The sequence below is a fragment of the Coniosporium apollinis genome (genome assembly GCF_000281105.1).
Source record: "Coniosporium apollinis CBS 100218 chromosome Unknown supercont1.29, whole genome shotgun sequence".
NCBI classification, from domain to species: domain Eukaryota; kingdom Fungi; phylum Ascomycota; class Dothideomycetes; genus Coniosporium; species Coniosporium apollinis.
Genome location: NW_006913291.1, coordinates 375,522 through 390,724, shown reverse-complemented (window position 1 = coordinate 390,724; position 15,203 = coordinate 375,522). Strand labels below are relative to the sequence as shown.

General features: G+C 56.6%; 5 protein-coding genes across 5 annotated transcripts; 3 read left to right on the top strand and 2 right to left on the bottom strand.

Moving 5' to 3' along the window:
• Positions 1–4,011: 4,011 nt before the first annotated feature.
• W97_06031 (uncharacterized protein) lies at positions 4,012–5,863 on the top strand (the record flags this gene model as incomplete). Its single annotated transcript, XM_007783910.1, has 2 exons — positions 4,012–4,534; positions 4,623–5,863. 2 exons carry the CDS (start codon positions 4,012–4,014, stop codon positions 5,861–5,863), a joined length of 1,764 nt encoding a protein of 587 aa, XP_007782100.1.
• A 1,024-nt stretch (positions 5,864–6,887) lies between these two features.
• Positions 6,888–9,254, top strand: W97_06030 (uncharacterized protein; the record flags this gene model as incomplete). Its single annotated transcript, XM_007783909.1, has 1 exon — positions 6,888–9,254. The coding sequence occupies one exon, from the start codon at positions 6,888–6,890 to the stop codon at positions 9,252–9,254; it is 2,367 nt and encodes a 788-aa protein (XP_007782099.1).
• A 338-nt stretch (positions 9,255–9,592) lies between these two features.
• On the bottom strand, positions 9,593–10,524 carry W97_06029 (pre-rRNA-processing protein PNO1; the record flags this gene model as incomplete). Its single annotated transcript, XM_007783908.1, has 7 exons — positions 9,593–9,669; positions 9,727–9,855; positions 9,908–9,965; positions 10,015–10,068; positions 10,119–10,161; positions 10,216–10,301; positions 10,363–10,524. 7 exons carry the CDS (start codon positions 10,522–10,524, stop codon positions 9,593–9,595), a joined length of 609 nt encoding a protein of 202 aa, XP_007782098.1.
• Positions 10,525–11,088: 564 nt separating this feature from the next.
• Positions 11,089–13,416, top strand: W97_06028 (uncharacterized protein; the record flags this gene model as incomplete). Its single annotated transcript, XM_007783907.1, has 3 exons — positions 11,089–11,863; positions 11,916–13,156; positions 13,282–13,416. The coding sequence occupies 3 exons, from the start codon at positions 11,089–11,091 to the stop codon at positions 13,414–13,416; spliced, it is 2,151 nt and encodes a 716-aa protein (XP_007782097.1).
• A 1,055-nt stretch (positions 13,417–14,471) lies between these two features.
• On the bottom strand, positions 14,472–15,005 carry W97_06027 (uncharacterized protein; the record flags this gene model as incomplete). The annotated part of the gene is made up of 1 exon (XM_007783906.1): positions 14,472–15,005. The coding sequence occupies one exon, from the start codon at positions 15,003–15,005 to the stop codon at positions 14,472–14,474; it is 534 nt and encodes a 177-aa protein (XP_007782096.1).
• Positions 15,006–15,203: the final 198 nt, after the last annotated feature.

Here is a 15,203-nt window from a genome sequence, read left to right as displayed (position 1 = left end):
GTTGTGAGGTGAACATATTGCCGTTCAGAACATCAGTGGATCGAGAAACCAGCATCTACATAGGCCCGCCCATTTTGAGCAGGTCGACAGTGTGAACGCTTGTTCCCGAGACAGATCCACCAGGCACATCCGTTGCAGGTTACTGTCTCGTCGGTCCAACTCCGTCCACTATGCCGTATGCCTGGAGCGGAGTTGCCGATCCATATCGCTGTGGGGACTGGTCGGTTGCGGCATCGGGAAAGCCTTGAAGCGAGGCATGATCCTGTGCGCTGTCATGTAGCTTGATATCTCTAGCGACCCTGACAAAGATGTATCAAAGACGGGAAGACTCAGAAATTCCTTTTGTGAAGAAAGGGACCAGACTACAGGCCCTCTGGCTCCCAGTTCCTCGGTCCCACGGGACGGAAGTTCGGATGAATTAAGGTCTCGAAGACGCTGAGCCAACAGATCGAAGCGAGCTGCCTGTGGAGAATCTGGAAGTCTGCCGATGGCTTGGGTTAGGCACAATGGCGGACGCCACTCAACCGTTCCCGTTCAGAGACCCCAGTGTCAGTGCTTCAGCCTGGTTGGATCAGCAGTCCAAGCAAGCGTAACGGCATCTGGAATTTGGTTGTGGATCATTGCCTTTCGACCCCGGCCTCCATGGGTCCCTGTCATTCATGAGGTGCAGCGAAACTTGTTTCCAGTGAGCAGATGGGGTCTAGGTATGAAAGCACCAAACCACGCTGTTACAAACAGAGCACTGGACCTAGTTCCGGTTCGTATTCGAGCCAGACCCGAGGCTGGACGTATGCTTCTCGAACAGCAAGCCGTGATCGATGCTCTTGGAAGGCGTGCGGGTGGCGCCTATCCTGCTCTCTTATCTACCAAGGGTCTTGAACATGACACAGCCCGGCAGCGAGGTCACGCATCGTTCCAGACACCCAAAGCAGGCTTCTAGTCATGAAGTCCTGACGGAATCGGGAACGTCGATCTGTGGTGATGAAAAGCAAAATCTCCCGCTGGCTGAAGCTAAAAGCGCCATAGCGTGGTCCTTGAGCTCCGGCTCGCTGGGACGCACCGCCGCGCCGTGGCTGCTATGATGGAAAGGGAAGCTCGCGTACTGAAATGCTACTCCCTCCACGAGGTTGCTCTCAGGGTCTGGTGTCAGCGTGCATCATCGTGCTGGTGATCATTTCACTCTTCATAAGCACTGACACGAAGCAAGCTTCGCGTGGGGTGGAAGGCCGGCAGCACTATGGTTCACGTACGCCTCGTGCTGGTCCATGTTACGGCCACGTAGGCTTAACATCGGAGTGAGTAGTCAGACCTCTGCAGCTGAAGTCAGCTCTCAGTTCTGGACTGTTGTGACAAGGAATTGGGCATCAGTTGGCGGGTTTACAGTGTTTTTGTTCCATGGCAAGGCTTAGTTCTTGAAACCTTCGTTTATCCGACAGTTTTCGGGACCTGCATTGTTCCTGCATTAGACTGAGCTGCTGCAGACTTGTGCACACCGGGTCGCGATGGGATTGGCTGTGTTTTTGTGCCGTGCTGGTTGTTTCTCAGCCGGGTCGTCGTGGCTTTTGGGTCTTCGGACCGCTTCCAAGGCCAGCTCGAACAAGCAAGGCGCTATTGCATTGCTAAGCCACCAATATTTGTGCCTGACTATCCATGAAAAGCGGTTCAAAAGCGGCATCCCTCAGTCCCCACTTGGCCTGAATTGCCACGCTGTGCCGAGCCGACGCCGCAGATGTCAATATTCTTATGCTGAAAATAGAAGTGCAACAACGGATATGCTGGACGTTGCACAAGCACGGCAAGGGCGCATCAAGCATAATGCAAAAGACACGATGAACCCGCAACTAGAACCTGAAGAACTTACATAAAGGTTTCTGTTCGAACTCCGCAGGTCATACGGTCGCTGACGACAGTGCCGGGAACATATCGATAGCTCTAGACTTGAAACGTCCGCGCTGGCAATCTTCCTCTGGTTCTGTGGCTCGGGTTCTGCACCCCACTGTCAATCCACCACTGTAATCGAGTACTTGTACTTGTATCTTAGGTCCCGCCAATCAGTTGTAGATCCCTCTGACAGTTTCGGGATTCTTTCAACAACGGTACGTTCCGTCTTGTCGCACCATCCTCAAACGACTTACCTCAGCGTAGCAGTAACACCCCACATCGTTCGAGGGTGGAGTATCACAATTGCTGCCAGATCAGGTAAGTTCTTATCGGCTTACCGAGGGTCCACGATTGTACCTGCAGCAGTGCCTCGACGGCTACTGCACGACGCGTGCTTGATCCCACGGATGAAGCGTGTTGGACCTGCATTCTGAGATGTCCGTTGGAGTTTCGACTTGCGATTCCGGTTCCTGCAGCCCACGAGTTTTTCCGAGTCACCAGCGTCAAGCGAGCGTAACGCCGTCTGCAGTCAATTTACCTCGGTGGATTGAGATGCGTCCAGTCTGAGTGCAGCACATGTCCACATCTCTCCAAGCAAAATGCCATTAGCAGAAGCCACCTTAAGGCTGATAGGCTTACAACAAGCTTTGCAAGTGTGATGCGCTTCGCGATACCGCATGGAAGATCCATCCTCGAAGGCCACGGCGCCTGAAGTCAGCCAGACGCTTTCAGGCAGTGGCAACGTCTGGGTCTGCTTCAGACGGCTGCGTATCGATTTGCCCTCGGGCGTGATAAGTTGGCTGATAGGCGGCAAGGCGGAGCTGAGTGGTGGCCGTTCCGTGGCACGAACGCCGACTGACAGCTGAACTTGGAGTGTCAGGTCCGCTGCCGCACAGGTGGAACAGTTAATTAATCACACGGCGACATCCGCTCTAGAATGTCATTGGTTTGACAAGTTTTGCCGTTCCCGGACCCCCGATGAATCTCTGGCCTCTCCGCTTCGTTTCTGATGCTCTTGCTGCCAACACGACAGCACTGCAGTCGGCGTCTCGTTCAATCGCAGAGGCCCGGCCGTCCGTCATCAGCGATCCGCTGTGGAGATGGCCACTTGTGCAGCCGCTTGGTACCCGTCTTGAGTCGTCGCTTGCTGTGCATCGAGCTAGGGTTTCACCACGTCTTGTGCAAGTTGTGTGGACTGCTGGTGCGCCAATGTTAGCGCTGGTCGGTGTGTCAAGGCCAGCATCCATCGCCTCCACGCCCAGCTGGCCGGTTATTTGGCCAGTGTTTGTGCTTTGCCCACGCACAGAATAGTGCCGCGCGTCTTGCTGCCCTAAGGACAGCACAAACCTTGCGAGTCATCTCGCGAATTGCAGAATAACCACTGCATTAGTTCCATCCAGGGATCGTGCAGGATGCATGTCTCCATGTCTCGTTGGGCCCGGTGCTGCGCCTTCGTTCGTCCTTCCCGAGTTCCCCTCCCAGGCTAGTCGACTCTTCCGCGCAGCACTCGCACCTGTGCCTGGCCATCGTTTCTTCTTCGAACTTAATCGCCGTCTCTTCGCACGCTGATCTCAACTTACTTTATCCACGGCTTGTCCCTCCACTCGTTACCTTTCCTTGTCACGGTTTATCAACCTTCGTCATCGCGTCTGTCGCTCTTGTTCCTGTTCTCCCCCGTTTCTGTATTTCAGCTTCTTCTTGGATACTATTCGACTGCCCTTTTTGTGCAGCAATCCCATCGATTGTGTCCAGCCCTTCCTTTGGAATCTTCATAACCAGTCGTCATTGCTTCGAGACACTTGGACCCTAGCCAGTAGACACCTAGTAGACATCAGCAGAATAGCCGCTCCTGTCGCTCAATCACTCCCTCATAAGCTCAGCGCTTCATCATTCCATTTCGCATTTTCCGAGTCCACCTACGGCGGCATCGCATCTAATATCATCTTGCAATCTTTGTGTAATCATCAACAGAAGTGCACACCACGTTGCACTCATAACCATCTAGCTTCGAAAAAAAACCACCGTGGTAAGCTGCCTTTGGAATGGACTGAGAGGCGAGGAATGCATCGCTAACATGCCATGGCCACAGAACACATCATGGACGGTATATACGCAACACACCCCGCCCAAATGGTGGGACAGGCACCTTTCTTCTACTACAACCCGGATCCCAACTCCGAGAACCGGCAACACGGCCACTTCTCGCCGCACCCTCACGGCCTTCCATACACTGGTCAGCAGGAGGTGTACTCAACGAACATGAGCTATCAGCAGCCGCCCCCCGAGTGCCAGGCGGTCTACCCGGCTCCTGTAGGATATGCTCCGCAGACGATGCTCACACCCGTCGCGTCGCCACAGCCAATGTACCAGAAGCCTACGATACTTGTTCAGCAAGATTCGCCATACCTCTTTCCGATCGATACGAATTGCTCCGACCTGCGGTTCGCTCCCTCTACCCCACCTCTCTCCTCGACGGACAGCACCGCTAGCAGCCCGCCGATGAGCTGCGACATCTTACAGACACCGATCAACGGTCCTTTCTTCGCATGCCAGGCCATAGAGGGTGTGAAGCAAGGTTGTGAGGAAGAGGTGCTGTCTGAGATTTTGGGTGCTGGTGATTGGTCAAGATCTGCATCTCCCCCGATGACACCTGGTGAGTTACACTCTCGTGCACGTGGTGAAGGTGTTGTGGTGGTGGTGGATGTTGGTGAATGGCGGACCCTTGTCTAACGCGGGCGCAGTGTTCATCCAGCCCCTTTCGCTTAGCCAGGGCCCCTACCTCCTTTCCGCGCCTTCGTGCCCCTCCTTGTCACCTTCGCCCTCACCACTTCCACGGTCCGCCATTTCCGAATCCGAAACCAGCTTCTGCGATCCTAGGAATCTCACTGTCGCTGCTTCTGCGTCAGTTACTGGTCTTCCGTGCCTTCCTACGCTCTGCTCTGGTGACGACGAGGAGCACAAGCTCATACTAAGGGGCGACGCATTCACCGTGAAGATCGACCAACCACAAGCGCCCGTGCCTCCTGAGTTCCTGTCACTGAACGGCCTTCCCACCTTTGAGCCACTATTTGAGCTTGACTCTGAAGACGACTTCTCTGGCTTCGTACAGTTCCCTGCCACAGACAACACTCACGCTTCCAACTACAAGCGCCTGCGAACCGACTCCTTGTCAAACTCTGTGGAAGACGAATCTTTCTTCGGCGACAGCAGTTTCAGCGAGTTTGACGAAGATCTCGCAGTGAGCACTTTCCACACTCCGTGTGAGGGGCAATTCTTTATGTCTTCCAACGACACAACAAAAGTGCGACCAAAGAAGCGTCAAGCTACCAAGGCAACGAAGTCTTTCGATAGCGAGTCGGAGTCGGATTTCGCTGTCAGCAAGGCCCACGTGACCCGCGGCAAGGAGGCAAAGTCTCACTCGACAGCTTCCAGCCAGCACAGTCAGCAACAATCGCCAGCTGCGCAGGACCAGTCAGCAACTCCGGATGCCGCCATTGCATCTAGCTCTGAGGATGGCGATGGTGCACCAGCTTCGGCACCTGTTAGCCGCCGTGGCCGTAAGCAGTCTTTGACCGAAGACCCCTCTAAGACGTTCGTCTGCACTCTCTGCTCCCGTCGCTTCCGCCGTCAAGAACATCTCAAGCGCCACTACCGCTCCCTCCACACTCACGACAAGCCGTTTGAGTGCAGTGATTGCGGTAAGAAGTTCTCACGAAGCGATAATCTCTCACAACACCAGCGCACGCATGGAACCGGCTCAGTTGTGATGGGTGTCCTCGACGATTCAGAGCTGAGGCAACAAAAGGAGGAATCGTATGATAGCCAAGCAAGTGCACTGGGCAGTGTACTGTTCAGTGCTGCCGCCGCCGCTGTAGCCAGCATGTCAGAAAGCTCATCGTCGTCGGGGTACTCGGATCGTGAGATGATCAGCCCGCCGGTGCCCGAGCGCAAGCAGCAGAAGAAGAGGAAACGGGACGAATAGAATCGGCGCGACCTGGTGCAAACCACAATTGAGCTTTGGCGTCGATACCACTGCTCATCACGAACATATACGAAATAGGGTGCTCGCTACTGCGGGCGCTTCTGATGTTGGACAATGTCTGTCCATCTGATGTCGTTACGCTGGGCGGCACATGGTGGTTGGCTAGATTGTGACTGGTGTCTATGGTAGACTGGTGGAACTTACAAAAGTCCTTCTCTCACATCTTCTTTGTACATCTTTCTTACCTGTAACTCATACACGCGTTGCAGGTTGCTTCCTTGAGTTTTTGCGTTGCGCACTTCAAGCGGAAACTGGCATTCGGATCGGGTGGCAGAACGGATTGGAGGAACACTGGCCTGAACGAGCGGACAGTCCCGCGCCTTCCAGCATTTCGCTGATACTTGAGCTTTAACTTTCGTTGTAATACTGAGGCAGGAGGGGCTTGAAGCATTGCTGTACTCTGCGTTCGTTTCTTTTCCGATGTAATTCTAGTTGATGCAGTGGCGGTCCTTTCCCCGGTGTAATCTTGTGCTGGACACTAGAGTATCATCTGAACATAGAAACAGTTTGCACTAAGTTTCGTTCCACTGAACTGCGATGCCTCTATGTTGACTATTTCGGCATTGCTGAGGATGACGCTGGTTCATGCTGACCTGGAATTGTGCGGTTCCGCACCGACAAACATCTCGACCATCCTCAAACAACTGGAAGAACAAACAGAGATGTTGGGTTCGCTGCTTTCAGCGCAGGAAGAACACGGGATGTGCCAATGAAAATATTGACAGTCTCAAAGCCTTTACTAACGACTTTCCGCTCACCCAGTTGTCAAACCACGCTCTCCGCCCGGGTTCCCTCACAGCATTTCTCAGCGTTTCTTCCCACTTGCAACGTCCGGTCTACAAGTATTTCCAACCACCATTAGTCTTTCTTCCGATGACTGAGACAGCCACTCCTTTCTCCTCTTCAGCCTGATCTTATAGCTCATCGCGTCTATCTGGTTGATGTCACTCACTCTCCATCCCATATGTCTCCAACCAAGCACAAAGTCATCGCCCTTATTTCCGGCGGCAAAGACTCACTCTTCTCACTCCTCCACTGCCTCGCCAATGGCCATGAAATAGTCGCTCTAGCGAATCTCTATCCCGCGCCCAGCCCCAGCGCCACGACTTCAGATGACGGCGAGGGCCCCGATATCGACAGCTACATGTACCAGACCGTCGGCCACTCCCTAATACCGCTGTACGAAGAAGCCCTCAACCTCCCGCTCTACCGCCAGCCCATCCTTGGCTCCGCCCTTTGTACCGCTAGGGACTACGCTCCCTCCCCTTCGGTACCCTCCACTGCGGCCGAAGGAAGGGGATCTGCGGCCCCAGCAACGGCAGACGAAGACGAAACAGAGTCCCTGGTCCCGCTCCTCCAGCAAGTTCTCCTCGCGCATCCAGACGCAACAGCCCTCTCCACGGGCGCCATCCTCTCGACCTACCAGCGCACACGCATCGAGTCCGTGGCGCTGCGTCTCGGGCTCGTGCCGTTGGCGTTTCTATGGCAGTACCCGTACCTCCCGCCCTATGCCCAGACGTCGCTGCTGAGCGACATGGCGGCTTTGGGCATGGACGCGAGGATCATCAAGGTTGCGTCCGGCGGGCTGGATGAGGGGTTTTTGGGGCTCAATGTCGCCGATCCACGGACGGTGGCGAGGCTGGTGGGAAGGATGCGGAGGTTTGGTGGGGGAGGGGGAGGCGCGGTACTGGGGGAGGGAGGAGAATTTGAGACGTTGGCTGTGAGAGGGCCGGGGGTGCTGTGGAGGGGGAAGATCGAGCTGGGGGGAACGGAGGCAATGGTTGGAGAGGGAGGAAGTGTAGTGTTGAGGATCAAAGGTGCGAGGGTGGTGGAGAATGAGGATGGGGAGGAAGATGGTGGATTGAGCAGCTTGAGGATACCGGCGCTTTTGGACGACGAGTTCAAGATGCTTTGGCAACGTTTACGGGAGCTGGACACAGAAAACACCACCGCCGCACGGATACAACAGTCTACGCCTACCCAACCCGGTCCCCCAATATCTCTCTCCGAAACCTGGATAACTACCCAAACCCCCACCGCCCTCCACATCTCCAACATGACCTCCCCGACCGCCGACCTCACCGCCGCAACCCAAATGTACAGCATCATGGCCCACCTCGCCTTCGTTCTAGCAAGCCACAATCTCCCACCCTCCTCCATTATCTCTAGCACACTCCTCCTACGCAGCATGTCCTCTTTCACATCCATCAACCCCATCTACGGCCACCTTTTTACGGCCTCCAACCCCCCCTCCCGTGTCACAGTCGCCTGCGGCGACGCGCTGCCATACGGCGTGGAGGTCGTGCTCAGCGTCGTTGTTGATCTCCGGGGCGAGGGGGGCGAGGGTGGCGGTGGGTTGCACGTGCAAAGTAGGAGTTACTGGGCGCCGGCGAATATTGGGCCGTATTCGCAGGCCAAAAGCCTGAGGATGGCGCCTCTCACGGCGGGTGAGTATCAAGACGGGCAAGGGGAAGGGCCCAGAGAAGTGTTCGTCGCGGGCCAGATCCCGCTTGTGCCGGCGAGTATGGAGATCATTGGGCCGAACGACTTGAAGCGGGCGGGGCTGGAGGTAGGAGGAGATAAGATGGGGGAGTTCCGGGCGCAGACTGTGCTGGCGCTGCAGCATCTGTGGCGGGTTGGGAGGGCGGTAAACGTGCAGTGGTGGACGGGGGGCGTGGCGTTCCTGGCGAAGTGTACAGAGGGGGAGGCGACGGCGAGGGCGAGAGTAGCGGGGAGGGCTTGGAGGGATCTTCATCGGGTACTGGGTGAGGCTGGACGGGGAAACAGTGAGGATGAGGAAGAGCTGGATGTGTGGGATCTCAAGAACGGTGTGACCCACCAACCTAACGCGAACGAAAGCGCCGACGGCGATGGCCGCCCGCCTCTTCCAGACTCTAGCATTGTGCAAATCTCCTCGCAAGAGCAGTCCCCGACACCACCCTGCATCGTCGTCCAAGTAGACGAACTACCGCGCGGCGCAGCCATTGAATGGACGAGCGTAGGCCTCGCTGACTGTTCCCGCATCGATTTCGAAGAGGTAAGCCTGTCGCCAGGCCTGCCCTCTTACAAGACGCAAGTCGCCGGCACGGATTCGTGCATGGTATGGTCAGAGATCGCAACGCCGGACCGCATCTGGTTGGTGGATCACCTGCTTGACCATCCCGACAATTCGCCTTCCGGACAACGAGGTAGACAGACGACTGTCTATACTTCAGAGAGTCTGAATCTCAGGTGGTTGAAGACGACGAGTGCGCAGATCATCCCTTGTCGGCGTTTATGGGACGTGGATGGTAGTGAGATCGCCGCTTCCGTGCTCTCCAGGGTATGGTAATGATATCCAACGGAGCTGAAAGCGTCTTGGGAAGAACTGTCCCTTTGGGAAAAAATTCGGGAAACGTTGAGTATAGCGATCCGGATGATTAGGGGATTGTACGTTTGTCGATTACCTGGATAACGATGATAGGCGGTTACAAGCTTGTTTAACAGTGCAAAGCCAGCCGGCAGACACCGTAGGCTTCAATGGATCAGCCACCCTACGCCGTCTACCAATCTCTGACTTTCATAACGACGTCAAACCCTGCACACCCAGCCAGGTGCCCGCTCCGAGATCCGTTTCAAATGCCACAGATTCCAAACGCCAGGAAATGCAGTTTTGTTTGGGTATCATACTTAAAACCGCTGCTTCATCCGCGATGCGACTGTCCGAAGATTGCCATACACTTTGCCTTGGGGAGCACCCAAGATAACTACACGAGAGTTAGCGACTTCGAAACGACGACGGAGAGATCGTGGAACAGGCTTACGGGACACAATAGACTCTTGTGCTATACGGATGTTCTTGAAGCCGCCTAATATGTGGATCTTCTGGCCTGCCACTACCACCCTCGTCGTGCTTGCGTTCTCGATCGCGAACTTTGTCTTGCCGTCCTTGCCTGAACACGCTGTTAGTAGGATACGAGGTGGCGACTTGCAGGGTCCACGTACCAGCTATGCGCCCGATGGCTCTACCAAGGTGCTCGCCTTGGAGTGTCTTCACGTCTTTCTATGCCATGGTTAGCCCGGCAATTATATTATTGCAGAGGGAAACACACGATCTCAAACGTCTGTATGTATAGATCGTCCACTCTTAACAACGCGATAGCATCCTAATCACTGTGAGTATGCAGCTTAGTAGGTAGGTGGCATGGGTACTGACGTCGACGTCGAAACCGAGGGTAAACGCCTTGACGAAGTCCTCTCTGGCAATTCTGTTAGTTCCCTACTAACACTCTCCCAGAACCACGAGCACTCACCCCTTCTGCAGAGCCTCAGAATCCGTCGTAAAGTGCGATGTTCGTAACTCAACCGCCTTGCTCTTGACGTTCATCCGGCACTGCAGCTGTCCTCAGAGTTAGCCGCCGAGACCTTAACCCCGGCCTCTTTTACAACGGGAGATCTACCTTCAGGTGTTCCACAAGCGGAGGATATATCTTCGGCCACGCAGCCTTGAGCGGCGTCATGCGGTGCGGTGGCACAGGAACCTTGCGGCTCTCTACCCGGAACGCTAAAGGCACATCTGCGGCGGGGGCGAAGAGCGGTCGGCCTTCTGTGTCTACCTCCATGGCGGTGTCGGGATCGGAGGCTGATGCGGCGGGCCCAGGCTCGGTCGAGGTGGTGTTGGGATCGAGGACGAAATCTTCTTTGGGGCGGTCAGTGCATGCTTCTGGGAGGGAGTGCGGGTTGCTGGCCTTGGGGGGCTTCGGGCATGGCTTCTTCCTGGGCGAGCTTCTCTGGTGCGCGCAAGAGCGCAGTCGGTGCGGGCATTGTGGTTGCTCTCGTGGCGGTGTCGCAGGCGGTACTAGATGTGGATTTGGTCTTTACCCTCTCGAGATCGCGGTCGCCGGTCAAGCTAGAGTCGTTCGTGCAGCACGCAACTTACTTATATACAGAGTTTGTGTGGAGTGCAGAATTGGCCATTGGCTTAACAAAAAGTTCGAGAAGTTGGGCTTGGCGTGCGGCGAAACCATCCGACATTCAGCCGAGGCTGTCAATGGATTTTGTCTGCTCGAGCGTCATGGAGACATAGGAAGCGCCGTAAGCTTGCTGAGAGCTCGTCTTCATCCGCCTTGTGTCCAACTCCTCCCCCACCATCCGCATCCAGACGCCATGCGGATATCTCGAGGAGAATGAGCCGCAATGTAGGACGAAGAGTCGGCGGACAAACATGGCGCTCCCTCGTCGGCTTCTCCGCACCAGCGCATCCGCATCCGCATCCTCCCTCTCCGCTCGCATTGCATGCGAGTAGCAGTCTCGCTCGCTATCCTCTACCCACTCTACTGCGGTCAGCAAGCTCAAGAGCCTTGTCGGACAGTCCTTCCTCCAGATCGCACCTCCCAACTGCCGCTCGTCTCGGACTCGGATGCATCGGTGGTCATCTCCCGCCTGTCACTCCAGAAGCGGAAAGAGCCAGCGTGACCAAGCTCGCTGCTACAGCATGGCGGCACCACATACACAGCAGGGCAAGGCGGAAAGGCGCAGCTGCCAGCACAAGACGGAAAAGCTCCCTCAGCAATGGGACTTCAAACCCGCGAGAGGAGCCACCAGCGAAGCCAGTCCCCCAGGCGGAGCTATCACCGACCCCACAGAAGACCGAGAGCCCCAAGGCGAGCTCGGAACCTTCAGCTGCTGCTAGCAAGCCCCTTCTTGACCGGCTACCGCATCTGCCCCAGAATATTCACCGGCCGACCAAGGAGGAGCTGCTTGCAGCCGCCACCGGCTTCTGGTCGCGGCTGCGCGTGCGCTTCAAATGGTTCTCCATCAAAAGCGCCCGTCCGTTCAACATGGACGAAATCAGCGCCTTCTTCTCGTGGATCCTGGTAGGACATGTTGTTTGGATAATAGTGGGGACAACGACGTTCTTCTCGCTGGCCATTCTAATGGTCAATACCGTCTTTGCGCAAGGTATGCATATCGCCCAGTATAGCGGTGAAGTCGGGGCTAACAAGTAGCGAAGAAACGCTCGCGGGCTGGATCGGTAATTACCTCACCAAGTCTTCCGGTGTCAAGGTCATCTTCGAATCCGCCATCGTGCCGAACTGGCGAGACGGTGTCATATCTTTCAAGAACGTCTTCGTCTCGCGACGACCTGGACAAGGCCAGTCGAAGGTCACCAAGGGCTCCCAGACGTCGGCCGCCGCAGCCGCCGCAGCAGCAGCGCTCGCCGAGCGGGCCGGCGATGGCGGAAAGCCAGAAGAGGAGGACACGAACTACACACAGTTCGACCTCTCAATCGACACAGTCAACGTCACGCTATCCTTCGCCAAATGGTTCAACGGCAAAGGGCTCCTCCGTGACGTGGAAGTAAAAGGGATCCGCGGTGTAGTGGACAGAACCTCCGTGCATGCGCCAGAAGTCTACGTCGATCCGCGGACCTACAAACACGAGCACAACCCGGGAGACTTCGAAATCGACTCCTTCAAAATGGAAGACCTCCTCGTAACCGTCTACCAGCCTGGCAACTTCCGCCCCTTCAGCGTCAGCATCTTCGCCTGCGACCTCCCCCAGCTGCGCAAGCAATACCTCTTCTACGACTTCCTCTCCGCAAACACAATGTCCGGCTCCTTCGACGACTCGCTCTTCACGATCCACCCGCGCCAAACGCACAACTACACGGGTGCGCAGCTGAACGAGGGTCGCGAAGACTCCATCGCCGGCGAAGCGACCCACTGGAAGAAGCACTCCCGCATCCGCATCGACGGCCTCGCAATCGACCACCTGAACCGCGGCATCAACGGGCCCTTCTCCTGGATCCACGAGGGGAATGTCGACATTGTGGCTGACATCATGTTCCCGGCCGACAACGCGGGCAGCATCGCAAAGGTGATGTCGGACTTCTACGACAGGGTGGAAGCCACCGTCACGGACCTCCAGAACGGAGTCGGCGAGCACAACCGCGGCGGCGATGAGCAGGTCGCCAAGCCCTCCGCGGAGCATCACCAGAAGCACAACGATGACGACGAGAGGTTCCTGGTCATGGATCTGAGGGTCCATCTTAATGACGTTAGGGCTGCGGTGCCGCTGTTCACGAGGGATATCAGCTACATCAACAATGCGCTTGTGAGGCCGATTGTTGCGTATATCAACTCGAAGAAGACGTTCATACCCGTTAACTGTAGGGTGGTGAAGAGGGCGAGCGAGTTTGATGGCAGCTGGACGGTCTATGATAGCGGGCTGATGGAGGATGTGTCGAGGGAGGTGCGTTGTAACACTTTTTCCCATTACCTTGCCTTTTCTCTGCGGAACCCTTTTGCAACTTCTTCCACGTCGCTGGCCGATTGTGCCATGAAAGAGAATACAAGGCTGACTTGGAATGCGAACAGATGTACGAAGCATTCGCCCGCGACGTCCTGAACGACCACCAGGCCCGCAAGCGCCGCTTTAAGAAGGTCGGCATCTGGACCATCCAGCTGGCTGCGCAGGCGCTGTTTATAGGCTTGGCGGGCCATGTTGCGTGAGAAGCGCGCACCGGAAGTGGATTTGTGAATCATCATAGCAATGGGCGCTTGGAGTCATCTGGGACAGTCCGTGGGCGTGGGACGGCGTTTGGACGATACATATGTAGATACCTGTAAGAAGTTGATGGGTAAAGGTGTGGATGGGGCGCTAAAATACACCTCACACATTTGCAGGATGAAGTACTTTAGCAGAGTTTGAAGTTGAATCGACTCTCTCTCTCTACCACGCTGCGGCAGTTGTACTGCTTGTGCCTTGGATACTCCTTGCTCGTGATATCGGAATCACCAAGGTAGATCAGCCCCCTCTCGCAACTCCCTCATCCCATCCAACGCCGCACGCCGAACCGCTTTCTCAGAAGGCCCAAGCGGAGAAACACGTCGGACATTCAACAACCCACCGGAACTTGCAGCTGGGGGTTCCCGTTCGGAGGACCCAAGTATTCGCACGCATTCGAACAAGTCGCTTGGCCGGCAGCCATACGCGAGCCAAACTCCCCTGCCTCTTTCCGTTCGCATCCGACCAATGCATAACTTTTCTGCTCAAAGAGAGGAGCCGAGCAATGGCCCCTGGGCTCCGAAAGGCTGGGTTGTTCACAGCGGACACCAGCACTTGTTCCTGCGGGGAGTTGGCCGGGGACAATGGCTTCCGGATTCGTAGCGGCTGGACGCAATGGAATCCGTTTTCGGCGTCTCTGGCTCGGCTCGATAAGCGGACGGTGAGTCTGATGGCTGCTGCTTCGCATGGCAATGCAAGCGTGAGGGGCGCGATGGCGGGGAACGAGGAAAGCTAAGACGGAGAGATCGGAAGGCGCTACTGCTGCTGGTATCGAGGAGCGTCGTCGCGGAATCCAGAATGCGGGGGATGCTCATGAGGGGTGTTTCAGATCGGGGAATCGGACGGCTGGGTTTGCTGCAATTTGCCGCTGCTGTTGCTGCTGCGATGGTTGGTGGTGCATTTGCAGCGGCGAGACAGGATCCAGCCTGGACAGCCCCCCCCCACCCTTCCCCTCTTCTTCCTCGTGGTTTCTCCAGACCGAGCCCCTAATACCCAGCTCTCACATGAACAACCTTACCGCCTGCATCAACCCCCCAACGCCGCCGCCCAGACCCCCTCCTCCATACCCCCCAAACCCACTCCCCCCGCCACCATATCCCGCACTGCCATAATACCCCCCCTCAAGCCCCCTGCCCCTCCCGCCGCTCATCCCCTGCCCCACAACCGCGCCCAACCACCCCGGCAACCTCACGCCGACCCTCCGCGCCATCTGCTGCAGCACGCCCCCACTGATCAGCGGCATGGCCACGAGCCAAAACACGCGCGCCGGGTGGCGCCGGGCCAGATACCACAGCTCGCGCAGCAGGGCGCGGAGCTTGTGCAGCAGACGCGCTATGTAGCCCGCGCGGGGCTTGGGGTGGCGGCGGTGGTAGGAGGAGGAGGTGCGCGAGAAGCTTGAGGGGGCCGGGCGGTGGGTTGAGGTAGGTCCGTGGCTGTGAGTTGGGGCGTGGCCGTGGGAGGAGTGGTGGCTGGAGGTGCGGTGGTTGTAGCCGGGGCGGCGGGTGGGGGAGTGGGAGGGGGTGAACCAGCCCATTGGTGGTGGTGGTGGTGGTGGTGGTTGTACGTGTGCGAGGGGTACTTGATGGACTGTAGCTTGAGGGCGGGTGTGGTGTTCGCTCGTGTGAGGTTGTTGCGCCGAGCTAGAGGGCGTTTGTGAAGCTGGTGGAAATTTCTTGTGATAGCCGAGACTTGTGTGCGGCGGCTGTCCTGCAAGCAGAGGTTCTTGTTCTTG